We start from the raw sequence: 17,490 nt of genomic DNA on the forward strand, positions 1-17,490 counted from the left end.
CGTATACTCTACCTAAGGCCGGGTACACACCTGACAGATACGTCTGTGGACCCGCCATCGCTACAAACTGAGTGGCCAATCAAGGTAAGTATGCACACCTACCGGTCGGATACTCGATATGTTGGCCCCTGTCATGCAGCTGGGCGTGCATTTGAATATTGCCCGTCCAGCTGTGGCGTCGGCCCCCGCAGATAGGGAATGGTCAGTTGGCAGACCACCCGTACACACAACACGATGTGCCAACAAACGGGCGATGTACCGGATTAAGGCTGGTGGGGACCTAGGGGCAGTGAAGTTGTGGGGGCCCCCACCAGTGTCATACTGGAGCATGAAGGGCCCACTGGGGAATGCAGTGATAGGGGCCCTTGTTGAGGCATGTGGCCAGTCACCACAGAGGTTTGGCTAACCACTAGAGGGTGCATGGTCTGGGCCTCTTGCTATATATAGTAAATACTGCTAGTGCAGCATGATAATGTACCAGATTAATAACAGTGGCGTGCGGTGAGGTCAGCGGCTGGTGAGGCACTGCAGCCATAATGTCCACTGAGTCCCGCTGATTACCCCTACAACCGCTGAACCGATGCCTGCTACCAACCCTCAAGCTGATGCCCACTTCCGCCGCCGCTAATGGCCGCTGCCCACACCAATGGCTGCCTCCCCCACCAATGTCCTACAAAATTGCCACCATCAACCACCCCGGCCCCCTGACGCTAATTCGCATCTCAGTCCAATGCAGCCACCGCCAATGCCCACGGCCTTCCTATCATATTCTGTCCAAGGCTCCCTGGAGTTGTGGTCTAGTTTGATCACACAGAAGTGGGAAGCGCAGGCAGCAGCGGTGGACACGGGCTGGCTGCTGCCAGGGCCAGATTAGGCTTTGTGGGGGCCATGGGGTAACTAAAACCTGTCCAGTCCCCATCTTGCTGTGTCTACCATGCCAATAGTAATAATAATAATAATAATAATAAAAAAATAATAATAAAATAAACATGACAGTAATGATTTGCAGTGTACATTGGGGGCAGTGGGACCAGGGAGGGTGGCCTCTGTGCAGCCATATGCAATTTTGAAGTGCCAGTCCAGCTGAAGCACCCCATCACAGCTGCTGTCATTGCAATGGGCAGGGAAGGGCAAAGTGTGCACACACAGTGACATAAACAAACATACTGTAGAGGGAAACTAGTGCATTACCCATCAGTGCCTCAACAGGTATTTGGTTGTGATGGGGAGGATCATGCTCTTGGCCACCATCTTCACTCTGCCGGAGATGCAGTCAGCAGCCCATTCACCTTGCAGCTGCCTGGGCTGGAAGAGTAGATTGCTGGGCACATTCATCCCCGCACGACCTGCTTAAAATACAGCACTGGTGCTGCTGGCGGAGTCTGGTGCTGAGAACCAGACTCCCAACTGCCCGCTGCTTATGATCTCCAGCCGCCTGCTGCAGATTGGGGGAACAGGTCGGACTGCGCTTATTGGCAGCAGCTGTGCGTTACTGGGGGACGGGCAGGGGCATTTTAATATAATGTAAATAATATAATTGGTGCACGCCCCTGCCCCGTTGCCCAATCACAGAAGATGACGGAGAAGGAGAAGAAGAAAGGGGGAGGGAGGAGTAGAAGAAGAAGAAAGTGGGAGGGAAGAGAAGAAGAAGAAAGGGGGAGAGAGGAGAAGAAGAAGAAAGGGAGGGAGAAGGAGAGAGGGAGGGAGGAGGAGAAGAAGAAGGTGAGAGGAAGGGAGGATAGTAGGACAAGAAAGAGTGAAGAGGAGAGGGGCGAGGAGCAGAAGAGGGTGAGGGGGATGAGGTGGAGGAAAAGGAGAGGGAGACACAGAGGGAGGTGGAGGAGGAGAAGAAGAGAGAGTGAGGGAGGGGTAGAAGTAGAAAGAGGGAAGGAGAGAGGAGGAAGGGAAGAGAAGGAGAAGAGGGAAAAAGGGAGGGTGGGAGAAGTAGGAGAAGAAATAGGGAGAGAGAGGGAGGAGAAAAGAGGAATACGAGAAGAGAGAGAGAGAGGAGGAGAAGAGAAAAGAGGGAGGAGGAGGAAAAGAATCATAAAAAAAATATCAATGTGCACCTGTTGGGCAGATCCATCGTCGGGTCGGCTGCGTGTGGCTCCCTGAAGCTAAAGTGTTCAATGAATTCTAACCAGCGTCCACCAGGTCATCAGCAGGGAGCTACAAGGGGGCATACACAGGGGTAAGGGATATATAGTGTATCATACACAGGGGGTAGGGGTGTACAGGGTGTCATACACACAGGGGTAGGGGATACAGGTTGCCATACACTGGGGAGGGGGGCACAAGGTGTAATGCACACAGAGAGGTAGGGGGATACAGGGTGTCTTTCACACACACAGAGGTAGGGGGATACAGGGTGTCACACACAAACGTAGGAGGATACAGTGTGTGTCACGCACAGGGGTAGGGGGATACAGCGTGTCACACCCACAAACACAGGGGTAGGGGTACAGAGTGTCACACAAACACTTGAGTAGGTGGATAAAGGGTGTCACAAACACACACAGGGGTAGAGGGGGGTACAGGGTGTCACACACACAGGAGTAGAGGGGGGTACAGGGTGTCACACACACGGGTAGGGAGGTACAGGGCTCCTCGGGCACTCACCGCTCTAAGCTTCAATCCACTTCAGGTGAGCTGCAGTGGGAGAGGGAGGCCCCGCGGAAACAGGTACAGGCCTCCAGTGGCTAATGGTGAGACCAGCGGCATACAGTGGCAGGTCTGGTGAGCCGGAAAGCTGCACACCCTGCCAAAGACACAGGAGCCCTGGCGCCCTCCCTCCTCTAGCAGCCGCACCGGCTGTTAGAGGAGGGAGGGATGCCGGGTCTCCTGTGGCTCTGGTGGGGCTGCTAGAGGAGCGACTCCTGCGCTGGGGCTGCTAGGGGAGGGAGAGCACCGGATCTCCTGTGGCTCTGTCGAGGTGCTGGAGGAGGGAGGGCGCCGGGTCTCCTGTGGCTCTGGTGGGGCTGCTAGAGGAGCGACTCCTGCACTGGGACTGCTAGGGGAGGGAGAGCACCGGGTCTCCTGTGGCTCTGATAGGCCTGCTAGAGGAGGGAGGGCGCCGGGTCTCGTGGCTCTGGCGAGGTGCTGGAGGAGGGAGGGCGCCGGGGAGCCTGTGGCTCTGGTGGGGCTGCTAGACTCCTGCGCTGGGGCTGCTAGGGGAGGGAGAGCACCGGTTCTCCTGTGGCTCTGATAGGGCTGCTAGAGGAGGGAGGGCGCCGGGTCTCATGTGGCTCTGGCGAGGTGCTGGAGGAGGAAGGGAACCTGTGGCTTTGGAGGGGCTGCTAGACTCCAGCGCTGGGGCTGCTAGGGGAGAGAGAGCACTGGGTCTCCTGTGGCTCTGCCGAGGTGCTGGAGGAGGGAGGGCGCCGGGGAACCTGTGGCTCTGGTGGGGCTGCTAGAGGAGCGACTCGTGCACTGGGACTGCTAGGGGAGGGAGAGCACCGGTTCTCCTGTGGCTCTGATAGGGCTGCTAGAGGAGGGTGGGCGCCGGGTCTCATGTGGCTCTGGCGAGGTGCTGGAGGAGGGAGGGAACCTGTGGCTTTGGAGGAGCTGCTAGACTCCAGCGCTGGGGCTGCTAGGGGAGGGAGAGCACTGGGTCTCCTGTGACCCTGCTGAGGTGCTGGAGGAGGGAGGGCGCCGGGGAACCTGTGGCTCTGGTGGGGCTGCTAGGGGAGCAACCCCTGCGGTGGGGCTGCAAGGGGAGGGAGGGCGCCGGGTCTCCTGTGGCTCTGGTGGGGCTGCTAGAGGAGCTACTCCAGCGCTGGGGCTGCTAGGGGAGGGAGAGCACCGGTTCTCCTGTGGCTCTGATAGGGCTGCTAGAGGAGGGAGGGCGCCGGGTCTCATGTGGCTCTGGCGAGGTGCTGGAGGAGGAAGGGAACCTGTGGCTTTGGAGGGGCTGCTAGACTCCAGCGCTGGGGCTGCTAGGGGAGAGAGAGCACTGGGTCTCCTGTGGCTCTGCCGAGGTGCTGGAGGAGGGAGGGCGCCGGGGAACCTGTGGCTCTGGTGGGGCTGCTAGAGGAGCGACTCCAGCGCTGGGACTGCTAGGGGATGGAGAGCACCGGGTCTCCTATGGCTCTGATAGGCCTGCTAGAGGAGGGAGGGCGCCGGGTCTCATGTGGCTCTGGCGAGGTGCTGGAGGAGGGAGGGCGCCGGGGAGCCTGCGGCTCTGGTGGGGCTGCTAGACTCCTGCGCTGGGGCTGCTAGGGGAGGGAGAGCACCGGTTCTCCTGTGGCTCTGATAGGGCTGCTAGAGGAGGGAGGGCGCCGGGTCTCATGTGGCTCTGGCGAGGTGCTGGAGGAGCGAGGGAACCTGTGGCTTTGGAGGGGCTGCTAGACTCCAGCCCTGGGACTGCTAGGGGAGGGAGAGCACTGGGTCTCCTGTGACTCTGCTGAGGTGCTGGAGGAGGGAGGGCGCAGGGTCTCCTGTGGCTCTGGTGGGGCTGCTAGGGGAGCGACTCCAGCACTGGGACTGCTAGGGGAGGGAGAGCACCGGGCCTCCTGTGGCTCTGATAGGCCTGCTAGAGGAGGGAGGGCGCCGGGTCTCATGTGGCTCTGCCGAGGTGCTGGAGGAGGGAGGGCGCCGGGGAACCTGTGGCTCTGGTGGGGCTGCTAGACTCCAGCGCTGGGACTGCTAGGGAGGGAGAGCACTGGGTCTCATGTGGCTCTGCCGAGGTGCTGGAGGAGGGAGGGCGCCAGGGAGCCTGTGGCTCTGGTGGGGCTGCTAGACTCCTGCGCTGGGGCTGCTAGGGGAGGGAGAGCACCGGTTCTCCTGTGCTCTGATAGGGCTGCTAGAGGAGGGAGGGCGCCGGGTCTCATGTGGCTCTGGCGAGGTGCTGGAGGAGGGAGGGAACCTGTGGCTCTCGTGGGGCTGCTAGACTCCAGCGCTGGGGCTGCTAGGGGAGAGAGAGCATCGGGTCTCCTGTGGCTCTGTCGAGGTGCTGGAGGAGGGAGGGCGCCGGGGAACCTGTGGCTCTGGTGGGGCTGCTAGAGGAGCGACTCCAGCGCTGGGACTGCTAGGGGATGGAGAGCACCGGGTCTCCTGTGGCTCCTCTGAGGTGCTGGAGGAGGGAGGGCGCCGGGGAACCTGTGGCTCTGGTGGGGCTGCTAGAAGAGCGACTCCAGTGCTGGGACTGCTAGGGGAGGGAGAGCACTGGGTCTCCTGTGGCTCTGCCGAGGTGCTGGAGGAGGGAGGGCGCCGGGGAACCTGTGGCTCTGGTGGGGCTGCTAGAGGAGCGATTCCAGCGCTGGGACTGCTAGGGGAGGGAGAGCACCGGGCCTCCTGTGGCTCTGCCGAGGTGCTGGAGGAGGGAGGGTGCCGGGGAACCTGTGGCTCTGGTGGGGCTGCTAGACTCCAGCGCTGGGACTGCTAGGGGAGGGAGAGCACTGGGTCTCATGTGGCTCTGCCGAGGTGCTGGAGAAGGGAGGGCGCCGGGTCTCCTGTGGCTCTGTCGAGGTGCTGGAGAAGGGAGGGCGCCGGGTCTCCTGTGGCTCTGTCGAGGTGCTGGAGAAGGGAGGGCGCCGGGTCTCCTGTGGCTCTGTCGAGGTGCTGGAGAAGGGAGGGTGCCGGAGAACCTGTGGTAGCACGCCCCTGTCAAAGCGGCACTTCTAGAGGTGCCGCTTATAGGGTTTTTTTGTAATGGGCTTTCACTGCCCGATGCTTGGCCCCGCTCCCCGCTTCTGGCCCTTCATCATTGACAGCGGGAGGCACCGAGAGCGGTGCCTCCAAAACACATTTTAAACGGTTTTTAATAGGTAAACATTAATAAAATAATACAAAGGTTAAAGTATATACTTATGACACAGAGTATGTAGGGAGGCATTGCCTCCCCTGACTGCACGTCCCTGATTAATAACAGCATCCCCATTAATGTGTGCAAGAACATTACCTCATTTATAATCAGTGCCAACTTTACATAATGACTGGGGTGCCCACCACATGGCTGAGCATGGCATGCATAGACGTGGGTAGTGGCAGAACAAATAATGGGGGGGGCTTTTGTACCCACACAGCTGGCTCCATTGTGCCCTCTTCCCCCACCATCATGCTTTCACTGCCCCCTCAGTGTCCACCCGGACTATACTCTTCCCTCCTGATGAAGCTTGCAATTGGTTGTCACTGGCAACGTCTGCACTGCGCCCCTGTGGAGTGTACAATCTATCTCCTTCCATTCAATGAAACCTTCCCAGGGCTCTGAGATTTGGGGCCAAATGTAATAGAGTGAGAGTTTCAAATAATGAGAGATTTGGTAAGGTTTTTCAGGGTTTTATTTTAAAGTGGCAATCATTTACACAGCAAGATCAGCCTGGTTGTGCAGTTGACACTTTAAAAAAAAAACCTGAAAAACCTTACCAAATATCTCCCTTTCTGAAACTCTCACTCTATTACATTTGGCCCTTGGACACTGTATACACATTAATACATACACATCTGGCATGAACTGGTTATTCATTTGATATATATTATAGCATCAATTGATAATTGGATATTTATTTTTGCTAATTATCACATAGTTATTTTTAATTGTGATTGAATCTGTGCTCAGCACTAAAGTGGGTATTTGTTGGGCTGCTTGTTGCCCACTAGCAATAATGTGTTCAGTGAAATAACCACCAGCCCCCCCCCCCCCCTTCAGCACATCCTACCCCCAAAAACAATGTGTTTGAATGTTTGGATGGCTCCTTTGTTATTTACACTGAGAATTCCAGATGGACGTGTGTGTGATATGTCTGTGGCCTGTAATAGGACAGGGGGAGAGCAATCAGCCAGCCGGCACTTAGTTCCAGTAGTTATGTATATGTGTAAGGTTATGTGCTTGTCTGTATTACTCTGTAGCCATGTAAAGTGTTGTATGTGTAACCCCTATGCAGCCCTTGTGGTGCCATATACATTAGCTACCTATCAGATAATGGGCTTTAAACAGGTCTTAGCTTAAACCATAACAGTTAAACACATCCCCTCTTATTCCTGCTATAATGAACACACAATGTAATTTCCAATTAAGGTTATAGTTTTATTAGGTGGAGAAACCTTGGGGACCATGAAAGCGTTGCAGCCAGTTACAGAAAACACGACTCCATATATGTGTACACCCTGGATGCAACCTGGACTATGGTGAACCCACCAACCCTTAACATGCCAGGCTTGACCAGGCCAAGTCCCCTCTCAAGAGCAGGACCCCTCATCTTGCTTCTAGTGGAGCAGTGCCCCCCCCAATCACTGCATGATACAGCTATGGCCGCTGAAGAACAGAGATTAAACGCTCTATCGGCTGATGCACTCCACACTTCAGTCACACAAACTCAATCTATATATGAGAAATAAAGACTCTGACAACTGAATTAGAGTGAAAGGGGTCAGATTTTTATTTAAGGGATTTTAAATTTTGGCTTAAAATTTGGTATGGTGGCGGGGTAGGGGGGGGGTGAAAGAATGGCCTAGCTAAAGGAATAACTTATAAACATAACAAACCAAATGGGCTAACTGCGCACAAATTTGCAAGGATGAGGCCACTTACCCCCATCCCCGCCAAACAACTCGCAAAAGGAAAGACCAATTTCCCAGCCCCTTATGGGGACAACAACTTACAAGGGGAAAGGCCAACTGCCTCCATCACTATCAACTTGAGGCACTAACCTATCACCAGAGCGGCAAAGGACCCACCTGGTCCGGTGGTGCCCTTGAACCAAACTGATATCCACGCCTAGCCTCCTCCATCTGAAGCCAACGCCGCAAATGGACGGGAAAGTCAAAAACACATGTGAATAACCCAAACCCAATTAAAATAGTCACCAGAATGAGTACCTTCAGGAAGACCAATACCAGAAAGGTTAATCAACTGACCACAGAACCCGGTCAACCAACAAACCAAACCAAGCAAACAGCAGCAACCACCACTAATGAACAGCACAAAATGGGCGGGGCCTAACTTAGTGACAGGGGAGTGAGGGGGGATCCTTACTTGACTCAAGGCGAAAACGCAAAACTTCCACCAGCCGGCTTAAGCCTGGGTTAAGAACTGGTGGTAAAACAAAAATTCCTTGAGACCCCCACCAAAGGTGGCGAGTAGCTAGTCCTCAAGTAAGGATTAAGAGCCAGACTGAAGTCTGATGTATCTCTTGTACACATCCAACTTCCATCTGCCAAGCGACTGGATTATCACCATGGACCAGCCCGCTGCAGTGTCAGCCATAATGGTGCCAATGCGAAATGAATGTGATCCACAGTTGACAATGGAACGACCCAGCACCAAGATGCAATGGTCCAAAACCCAACCGAATTGTTAGCGAGTAACCGGTGATGCATCAGTGTGCCTCAACCATGTACCCGCAACATCTGGACTGAGCCTCAAAAAAGACAACTCCAAGACCACTGGATCAAGTCTACGATCAGGGCAGCGCTCCAATGAAAATCCCAATGTCTCCTACTGAGCTGGTCGGTCATGAAACATTGCACACTCACAAATCGAAACATGTGACAAAAGCAAATGAGAAACCACCATTTCAAATGAAGCAGCAATCTCCCCAACCCGAAACGCTCCATGGAAGGCCATGGAAAAGGCCGATCTAAAAAGGTCTCAGACCAAGACGAACGTACACCACAAACTGCCTTCATGAGCTGCCAGAACAGCAGCCCATCAATACCAAATGCTAGATTCTAAGAAATCGATTGTCACTTCAATGCTCTCACAGATCTTCACGCAAAACATAAAGCTGAACATGTAGCAGGAGCCCAAGACCCGTGAGAAAGACCCTCCAAGTCAGCTATATCACATGGCACACATAAGAGGAACACACTCACCAACTGGGTCCGCATGAGGGGCATTCAATCGAAATTTCACCCATCCAAGTGTGCATTAACAATGCCATTCTCCAAACCCAACACACGCTCAGAGCAAAATGATGAAAATTGCAAGTCATGTAACGCCATACGCATAAAAACATGAAACAGTGGGAATAGTTGGACACTCCCTCCCCATTAAAAACCAGCACAACCCCAATGGTGTTGCACCAGAGTACATTTCTTGGTTCTCCAAAAACACCCCCCTAACTCCAGGGACGCCATTACAGGGAAAAGCTCAAGAAGAAGCAAATTCCACATCAAAGCCATCATCCAATCTCCAGGCACCGCACACAGTCTCGCATAGATAACTGCGGGGCCAAAGCTGAGGATCCGTCAATGTCCGCAATAAACTGAAGAGGCACATGTGTAACTGGCTGGAAAAACCAGATTCATATCCTCTAAACTGTTAATCTCCCTAGCCAGCCAAATGAAATGAATAGACCACCGCACTTCCGCCATTACCCTGTGAATCCTCCTAACAAACACCATATGAATGGGAAGTACATTACAGGCAAAATTAAAACAAACTCAGTAACCGAAACCCGACGACAAACAGAAAACACCATCACTCAACCAGGCAACATTATACATGTCACGGCTGCTGGTGATGTGTCCCGGGGTAATCCCCGATTCTTACCCATCCGGCCGCTTGTGTGTGCTCATAGGGCTCAGATGCTCCAGCGTGCTGCCCACATTGCTGCGGGAGTGTTTTCCGGGGCGGTTGGGGCAGCGGTGTGTGTGACTGTGGTGGGGCTGGGGCGTCTAAAGAGAGACTATTCCCACTGGCCCGGCAACACAGGCAGGACCATCGTGGTTGTTGTCAGCTTACCGGACAATGTCCAATCACGCTCAGCCTTTGGGTCAGCTGACCCATTCAGCCAATCTTGAAGTACATGGGTATAAAACTTCCTGCCTCTCATTGTGCAGGTTACCAGTTCTGTATGTCACACAGCTCAGTGTGTGAGCCTTGTAGCTGCACTCATCAGTGTTCACAGGTTATACCTTAGAACCTGCAGTACTAGTACCTCTCCAGTCCGGTTCCAGTTCAGTATCACCAGTGTATTCATTCCGGTTCCAGTCCGGTCCAGTACCAGTTCTGTACTACCAGTGTCTTCATTCCGGTTCCAGTCCGGTCCAGTACCAGTTCTGTACAACCAGTGTCTTCATTCCCGTTCCAGCCTGGTCAGCACTCCAGTTCAGTTCAGTCCAATATTGCCAAGTGTTGTTTTTCCAGTTCAAGCCTAGTCAGCGCACCAATTCTGTTCTCGGTTTGTCAGCTATCCAACTTCAAGCCAAAACCATAGTTGTCTCCAGACTACTTCTACAGTTCAATTAGTAGCAATAGTCCTAGCCCAGGCGACCCAGTCAGGGTCCACAACCGGCCAAACGGGTGCAGTGAAACACAAATCCCCTTGCGGGGTTCCCTGGAGAAGATCACCGGTGGGATAAGACTCCGCGTACCTGCCCTGGGTCTAGCCAACAACCTGGTACTAGTTCTGATAATTCTTTAAACTCTCCTCTGCACTCAAGTCATCCTCATATCCTATAAGTAGGAATTACAGATGTAGCTGCATTCTAGGATGCAGTATTCGATCTTCTACGACACTAACAGCCATCTGTGTGACTCATGAAGTCACGCAAGCCAACCATCGCATCTACTATGAAGGGACCAGGAAATCTCAGACCTGAGATGGAGATCCTGGCCCCATCCCTTCCCAACAACCACGGCAGCGATACAAATCCGTATTTGGAAACGGAGGCTGCACATGCACAGTATGGGTCCAATACTTGTGCAAGGTTCCAAACATCCGTACTCTCCAGGGGTAGATAACACAATGTACGGTGCTGTAGATCTTCATCTTCATCTATTCATACTCAGGAGATCCGCCACAGGACCGGCCTCGGGATGCAGTCTCTCCGGCACACAGGACAGCTGGGGTTTGTGTCCGTCCAGTGGTAGATGCAGCTGGTGTGGTACTTGTGGCTGCAGGGCAGGACAGTCACCCGTTCTCCGTTTCCAAACTCCATCAAGCAGATCACACACGCCTGTGTGGCTTCATCCTCTGTGGTATGGTGAGATGGGAAGCCGCTGATCTCTACCTCCATGACGGGGAGATTCTGCTCGTTGATCTCGGTCACCGTGGCTGGAAGATTGTGCCCGCTGATCTCTACCTCCATGGGCGGGAAATCCTGTCCGCCGATCACCATCATCATGGGTGGGAGATTCCGCATTCTGATCTCCACCAGGAAAGCCGGGAGGTTCTGCGTAGTGAGCTCCACCACCATGGCCAGGAGATCCTGCCCATTCTCTGCTGGTTGCTGGAAGGTGAGATGAAGATGACCAGGGAGATGATCTGGACGTGGTCTGTCTGTGGCGTCGGGATCAGGAAGGGGAGAATGGCTTCTCTCTCTGTTCTCCCTCTGAGGTCTCTGATCCTGACGAGCTCTTCTCTCTCCTCTCCGCTCGGACCGCAGCCTCTCCTCAAAGACGGTCTCCGAAGCATCATCTGAAAAGATATAACATATATTACCCATAATAAGTAGCTATAGATAACATCAACAAATCAATTGTCGATCAATAAGTTGCGTTACAGCAATAACATTTTATATAACATTGATAGTAGTGTTACAGTGTAAGGGGCTCTGTCAGAATAACAGGGTTGTTTCATTTATTGCACTTATTTATTTAAGGGATTTTATTTTATTGTTTTTTTTTAAGAAAAACCAGCACTAAGTACACAGGCCCTACCTGGGGGAACCCTGGCTTACATCATACAGTGACTTGGGGAACATGTATTGTGTGACTCCGGAGACACCATGTTATTTTGTGGTGACCTGGCTTTTGCCATCTCCGTTCAGCTGCTGGGCCCAGATCTCAGCTGTCAGGGCCGTGTCCATAACCAGTTACCTAACTATATCTGGTCTTAGTGCTGGGGAATATATATGTGTGATATATAGGTAGTAACGCGATCCTTAGTTTCCACTGTATTATGTTATTGGCAGAGATGAGTGGAGCAGTCTCTGTATTCCACTGTAGTACATGTAGTTCATCAGGAGCCTCTAGTTCTTTATGGGAATAGAGAAAGACACCTTTCTGGGCACCTAAGCCATGGCTGAAAAGGGGGCGGAGCTTCATGTAGACAGGCGTGGTCTCGCAGTAAGGGGGTATGGCCTATTGCTGTGACCCATTTTCATCATTTTGGGGGCGTGTCCAGCACTCCATGAGCTGCTGGATAGCCCCCGGCTCTTCTTGTGCTGATAGACAGTGTGATCGGCTGCAGTGTAAAGCAGAGCAGCAGTGATCACTACCTCTCCCAATTGCCCCCCCCCCCCCCCCCCCCCCGCGGGACACTGCGCCCCAAGGGAGGGACAGTCCCCTGAGACTAGAGGGGGGGCACACACTGCACCCATTTTTAAAATACTCGCCCCTCCGAAGTCCAGCGCCGGCATCCGCAGCGCCGTTAGAACACAGTGAAAATGGCCCAGCAGGCATTTTCACGGAGTTCTGCGCATGCGCAGTAGAGAAATCTCCGGGAAAATGGCCGCCGCACCATTTTCCCGGAGATCTGCGCATGTGCCGTAGAGTCTGAGCCCTCTAGGGCTCAGACTCTACAGCGCTCCGGGCAGAGAAGAGGGGGCCTGACGGAGGAGGCTGAACACGGGCCTCCTTCTCTCAAAACTCCCCTGGGGACCGTGTCCAATTAGCGGGACTGTTCCACTGAAATGGGGACAGTTGGGAGGTATGGGTATGAAGGACGGCTTGACGTATAAGAACAATTCTTATCTATACTCATAAAGAGCTAGAGGTTCCTGATGTACAAATGCGTAACACCTGAATACAAGTATCATGGCGAGAAACTGACACTAAAGATCACTGTGACATCACTATAAAACAGATGTGTAACCTGCAGACTACAAGCCCGAGGACACAGTGTGACAATGACATGTACAGTAGCTCCTCTCAGAACACACATTGTGGGAAATGGTAAAAGCAGCGCATTGCAAAGTCCCAACACACAATCATATTGTGCATTATTGTAACGTGTCCTCAGAGTAAGAGATGGAGCAATATGACACGTCTGGGCGTTATTTACACACTGGACCCATGCTTAGGGCAGAACAGTCAGAGTAAGACGGGTGTATGTAGCTTCATATACATGTAGAGTAAACCATTAATAACTAACACCGCTAGTAATACACATTGGTAATGCTGTACATCTAAGATTGTCACACTACAACACAATGACACATAATAGAGACTGTAAATCATTTTATTTGTCAGAGTAAAGTAGATCTGAAGATTCCCCAATCTGCCCCCATACAGTACAGATATATGTCAGTGATCTGCAGATCATTCTTAGTAAATACAGATCCGCTGACTCTGGACATTATACTAGAAGCGGTCTGCAAATCTGCTGATTGTTCCCATAAACCCCACATGTGATCCCCACACATTGTAGATTTAGGTTACACACTCATCTGCAAAATGCCAAATTGTCCCAATTCATTGCTGATGTATGGGGGCCACATCTCCAAATGCCACCCGCGTGCCACACAGGGTAAGGGGACATGGGGGAGATTAATCAGTGCTTGGAGAGAGATAAAGTACCAGCCAATCAGCTGCTAACTGTCATGTGACAGGCTGTGTGTAAAAAATGACAGTTAGCAGCTGGTTGACTGGTACTTTATCTTCGTCAATTTTACCTCTCTCCAAGTCTTAGTACATAGACCTCTTTTGGGCCCATTTATCATGAGTATTAGCTATTTAAACCCATTGCATATGATAATGGTGCTCCAACCAATCAGCTCTCAACTGTCATTTTTCAAACACATGACAGGAGCTGATTGGCTGGAGCACCAATTATCATATACAATGAGTTTTAAACAGCTAAAACTTGTTGATAAATGGGCCCCTTTATCTCTCACCAAGTCTTAGTACATAGACCTTTTATATCTCTGCCCAAGCTTTCATGAATCCCTCCCCAGAGTATAAGGCAGGACATATAGGTGATGTGCAGCTCACTCCAACTGCCACCCGCATGCCACACAGGGTGAGAGGACATAGGGGAGATTTATCACAGCGTGTAGAAAGGTAAAGTGGGGAGAGATAAAGTACCAGCCAGTTAGCTCCTGTCATTTTTAATGACCGTTAGAAGCTGATCGTTTGGTACTTCATCTCTCTCCAAGCTCTGATAAATCTCCCCCTTACAGTAGATTGGAATCACTGGCCCAAATATCTCACTTACCAGGATCTCCATGACGGCTCCTCCACCGCCTCTGGTCCTCGAGGAGCCGCCTCAGTTCTCTCCGGCTCATCTCCGATGTCAAAAATAAACACAAAATAAAAAATAAAAGTCCAGAAAAGCACAGATTTTATGGTGCTCTGAACAGTAGGATACCGCAGGTAATACGCTGGAAGTAATACACTAGTTGCCGAAACAGACTAGCTCGCCCTTCCAGAGGCCAGACTCTAGTATCAGCCACAAAAGCTTCAACTGAAGAAATGCCACTGATGCTACTGTGCGCTGGGCAGTTATACCATGGCAAGATGGCCGACCTGCACTCAGGCGGCCATTTTTCTTTCTGGCATGGGCAGCTACTGAGTATCTGTATTCCCATGAATTGTGCCGACTATTGCTGCTGAATAGTTTACCCAATATTTCTACGAACATTACAATAAATCCCGCCCACTGCCCCATAAGCACCTCCCCCTGCGAGGCCGTAAGTTGGTGCTATTTGTGGGCAATAGTGACAGTTGGCTGGTATGTCTCATGGTAAAGTCTCATCTCTGTCCCATTGCTATCACACCTCTATCCCAAATCATCACTCATCAGTCTGCAACATACTAATCCATAGGCTCCAATTATTACTGTAGTCATTTTTCATATTATTTCTTTTATCTGGAATTTACACCTTAAGGTAATTGATGTTATAATGTGCACTAATGAGGAAAATCGGGTCGTGCGTCAGATTAATGGCAAGAAGGAAATCATTTTTATTATGTCGAAAAAATGACAATTGTGGGAACAATGAGATTGTGTAAGAGAGTGGTTTTGGCATTTTCAGGTATTTCTAATTAAAAAGACAAACCATTAAAATATGTTCTGTGATAAGTTGTTGGTTTTTGTCTTTGGTGTTTGGTGGGAGAGACGTCATGGAGTCTGCAGGTGTTTGTGCGGCTGAGATTTGCACATCTGCTTTTTTGCACCTGTTTTGCTTGTTTAAAATGGACTTTACTGACGTGTGACTGAAGTACCATTGGTGGCGGATTGTCTGGCCCGTAAACACATCCAGGAGCTTGGTCATCCGCCGTACAGTCCTGACCTGGCCCCTGCGACTTCTTCATGTTCCCTCAAATCAAGAGCACGGTGTGTGGGATTGGTTTTGGCTCCCGGAAGCTACAGTGGAGCTCTGCATCCAGCGTGTAGAAGACATACCTGCTGCGGACTGGTCAGGGTGCGTCACCACGTGGTTTCAGCGGATACAACTATGCACAGACCCAAACCTACTGGCAGAGAGAAAAGGAATCCGTTAAGGGTTTGGTGCACACAAACCCTCACAAAGTCATTTCAAACTTATTTTTATTACATATCCTTTAAAACCGGTATCAGATTCCTTTCTATTTTATTACGGCTTATTTATCATTATAATGTCTCAGTTCTAAACGTGACATACATGCCCTGCAATGGGGGGTATTCCAAAGCAAAGTCTTAAATGATAGTATGGGTCAGTAGCAGATCTTTGCGGCGCTGTGAAGGAAACTAGACGGGTAGACACTACCCGTCTAGTTTCTCTTAGTGTAGAGGACCCTTGCTTTGCAGTGCGTGATGACATCATTGCACTGCATTGTGGGACTGGCACATAGACACTAGGGGTCATAATTGACCTCTAGTGTCTATGCTGTGCTATGGGAGAGACGTCATGACGTCTCTCCCATAGATCCGAGGAGCGGCGCCGACGGAGATACACTTCCAGAGGGCGGCGGCTTAGCGTGTGCAATGCTGCTAAAAGCAGCTAGCGAGCGAACAACTCGGAATGAGGGCCTATGTTTTGAATTACAAGAGACCACAGTTGAAGAAGTAATAGCAAATGTTTCTTTTTGACAATGTAACAACAATAGTATTATTACCATATACAATGACAAGTTATATTTGGTAAGAGAGTTTGATTTGGTTTGTACTGGAAAATGTAAAAAAAATAAAAAAATTCTTTCAATACAAATTATTGAATAAAAAAAAAAAACACAATCCGGTCCCTGTCTTTATTCACAGTGTTCAAAATTGAATCATTCTTTTCAGGATACGATCATTCGGTCAACACCACTTAGGTCGACAGTCATTGGGTCAACCACGACTGGTCAACATGGTCATTATGTCGACCTGTACTGGGTCGACAGTTCAAAAGGTCAACATGAGTTTTCCCACATTTTTTTCCAATTTTTGTGCTTTTTCATACTTTTTGATCCACGCGGACTACGATTGGGAACGGTAACCTATGCCGAGCGCATCGAGGCACCTTTCCTGAAGCATGGAGAGCGAGGTGAGGGGACACGGTGCACTAATTGGGGTTCCCCGTCACTTTACGGAGAAAAAGACACCAAAAAAAGTACCTGTCGACCTATTACATGTTGACCTAGTGACCCTGTCGGCCTAATGAATGTCGATCAATAGTGGTCGACCTAATGACTGGCGACCTAAGTTGTGTTGATCCAACGACCCATAGCCTTTCTTTTCTGTAGTTGAGCTCAGTAGAATGACTGATACTCGGTCACATTCTGTCAGTGTATATTCTCATTCCTCAGCCTGAAGCCGGGTACACACTGGGCCCAATAGTACATTAATGACTCCTGCTGGTTCCGGTTCCGGTATGAATGGTCGACCATGTTATGGTCGACAGTCATTAGGTCGACCACTATTGGTCGACATTGACATGGTCGACACATGAAAGGTCGACACATGAAAAGGTCGACATGATTTTTTTAACTTTTTTTGGTGTCGTTTTTTGCGTAAAGTGACTGGGAACCCCAATTAGTGCACCGCGTCCCCTCGCATGGCTCGCTTCGCTCGCCATGCTTCGGGCATGGTGCCTTCGCTCCGCTACCGCTTCACTCGGCACAGATTACCGTTCCAATCGTAGTCCATGTGGATCGTAAAGTATGGAAAAGTTCCCCAAAAGAAAAAAAAGTTAAAAAACTCATGTCGACCTTTTCATGTGTCGACCTTTTCATGTGTCGTCCATTTTCATGTGTCGACCATGTGTCCATGTCGACCATGTCAATGTCGACCAATAGTGGTCGACCTAATGACTGTCGACCATAACATGGTCGACCATGTGAACGGATACCGCTGGTTACACTTCATAAAATCGCTGCTGAAGACGCCAGTGGAATCCCTGGAGGATCTCAGTACAGCCACCGATGCCATCTACTCCTCCACTTACACGGATGGGAGTCACAGTATAAGCTGCTACTTTGGGGGCTATTCCGAGTTGACCGCACATAGCAACTTTTTGCTGCCCGTGCGAACAACTAGACGCCGCATATGGGGAGGGCTTTTTTGCTGCAATCGCTTGTGCAGCCCTGCTATGCAAACAAAGTTTTGTATAGAACTAGACCAGGGTAACAGTTACTTACCCTGT

General features: G+C 51.2%; 1 protein-coding gene across 1 annotated transcript; it reads right to left on the reverse strand.

Moving 5' to 3' along the window:
- Window positions 1-8,459: 8,459 nt before the first annotated feature.
- LOC134948243 (RING finger protein 44-like) lies at window positions 8,460-14,547 on the reverse strand. The gene is made up of 2 exons (XM_063936110.1): window positions 14,100-14,547; window positions 8,460-11,360 (listed from the first exon to the last, which is right to left on the reverse strand). The coding sequence occupies exons 1-2, from the start codon at window positions 14,167-14,169 to the stop codon at window positions 10,729-10,731; spliced, it is 702 nt and encodes a 233-aa protein (XP_063792180.1). The 5' UTR covers window positions 14,170-14,547; the 3' UTR covers window positions 8,460-10,728.
- Window positions 14,548-17,490: the final 2,943 nt, after the last annotated feature.

The sequence above is a fragment of the Pseudophryne corroboree genome, chromosome 8 (genome assembly GCF_028390025.1).
Source record: "Pseudophryne corroboree isolate aPseCor3 chromosome 8, aPseCor3.hap2, whole genome shotgun sequence".
Taxonomy (NCBI): domain Eukaryota; kingdom Metazoa; phylum Chordata; class Amphibia; order Anura; family Myobatrachidae; genus Pseudophryne; species Pseudophryne corroboree.

What these genes read in the sequence shown, in the direction of transcription:
- LOC134948243 (XM_063936110.1), bottom strand. Translation starts at nt 14,169, where the DNA reads ATGAGCCGGAGAGAACTGAGGCGGCTCCTCGAGGACCAGAGGCGGTGG. An exon ending in GAGCCGTCATGGAGATCCTG is followed by an intron (nt 11,361 to 14,099) that starts GTAAGTGAGATA and finishes ATATCTTTTCAG; the next exon opens with ATGATGCTTCGGAGACCGTC.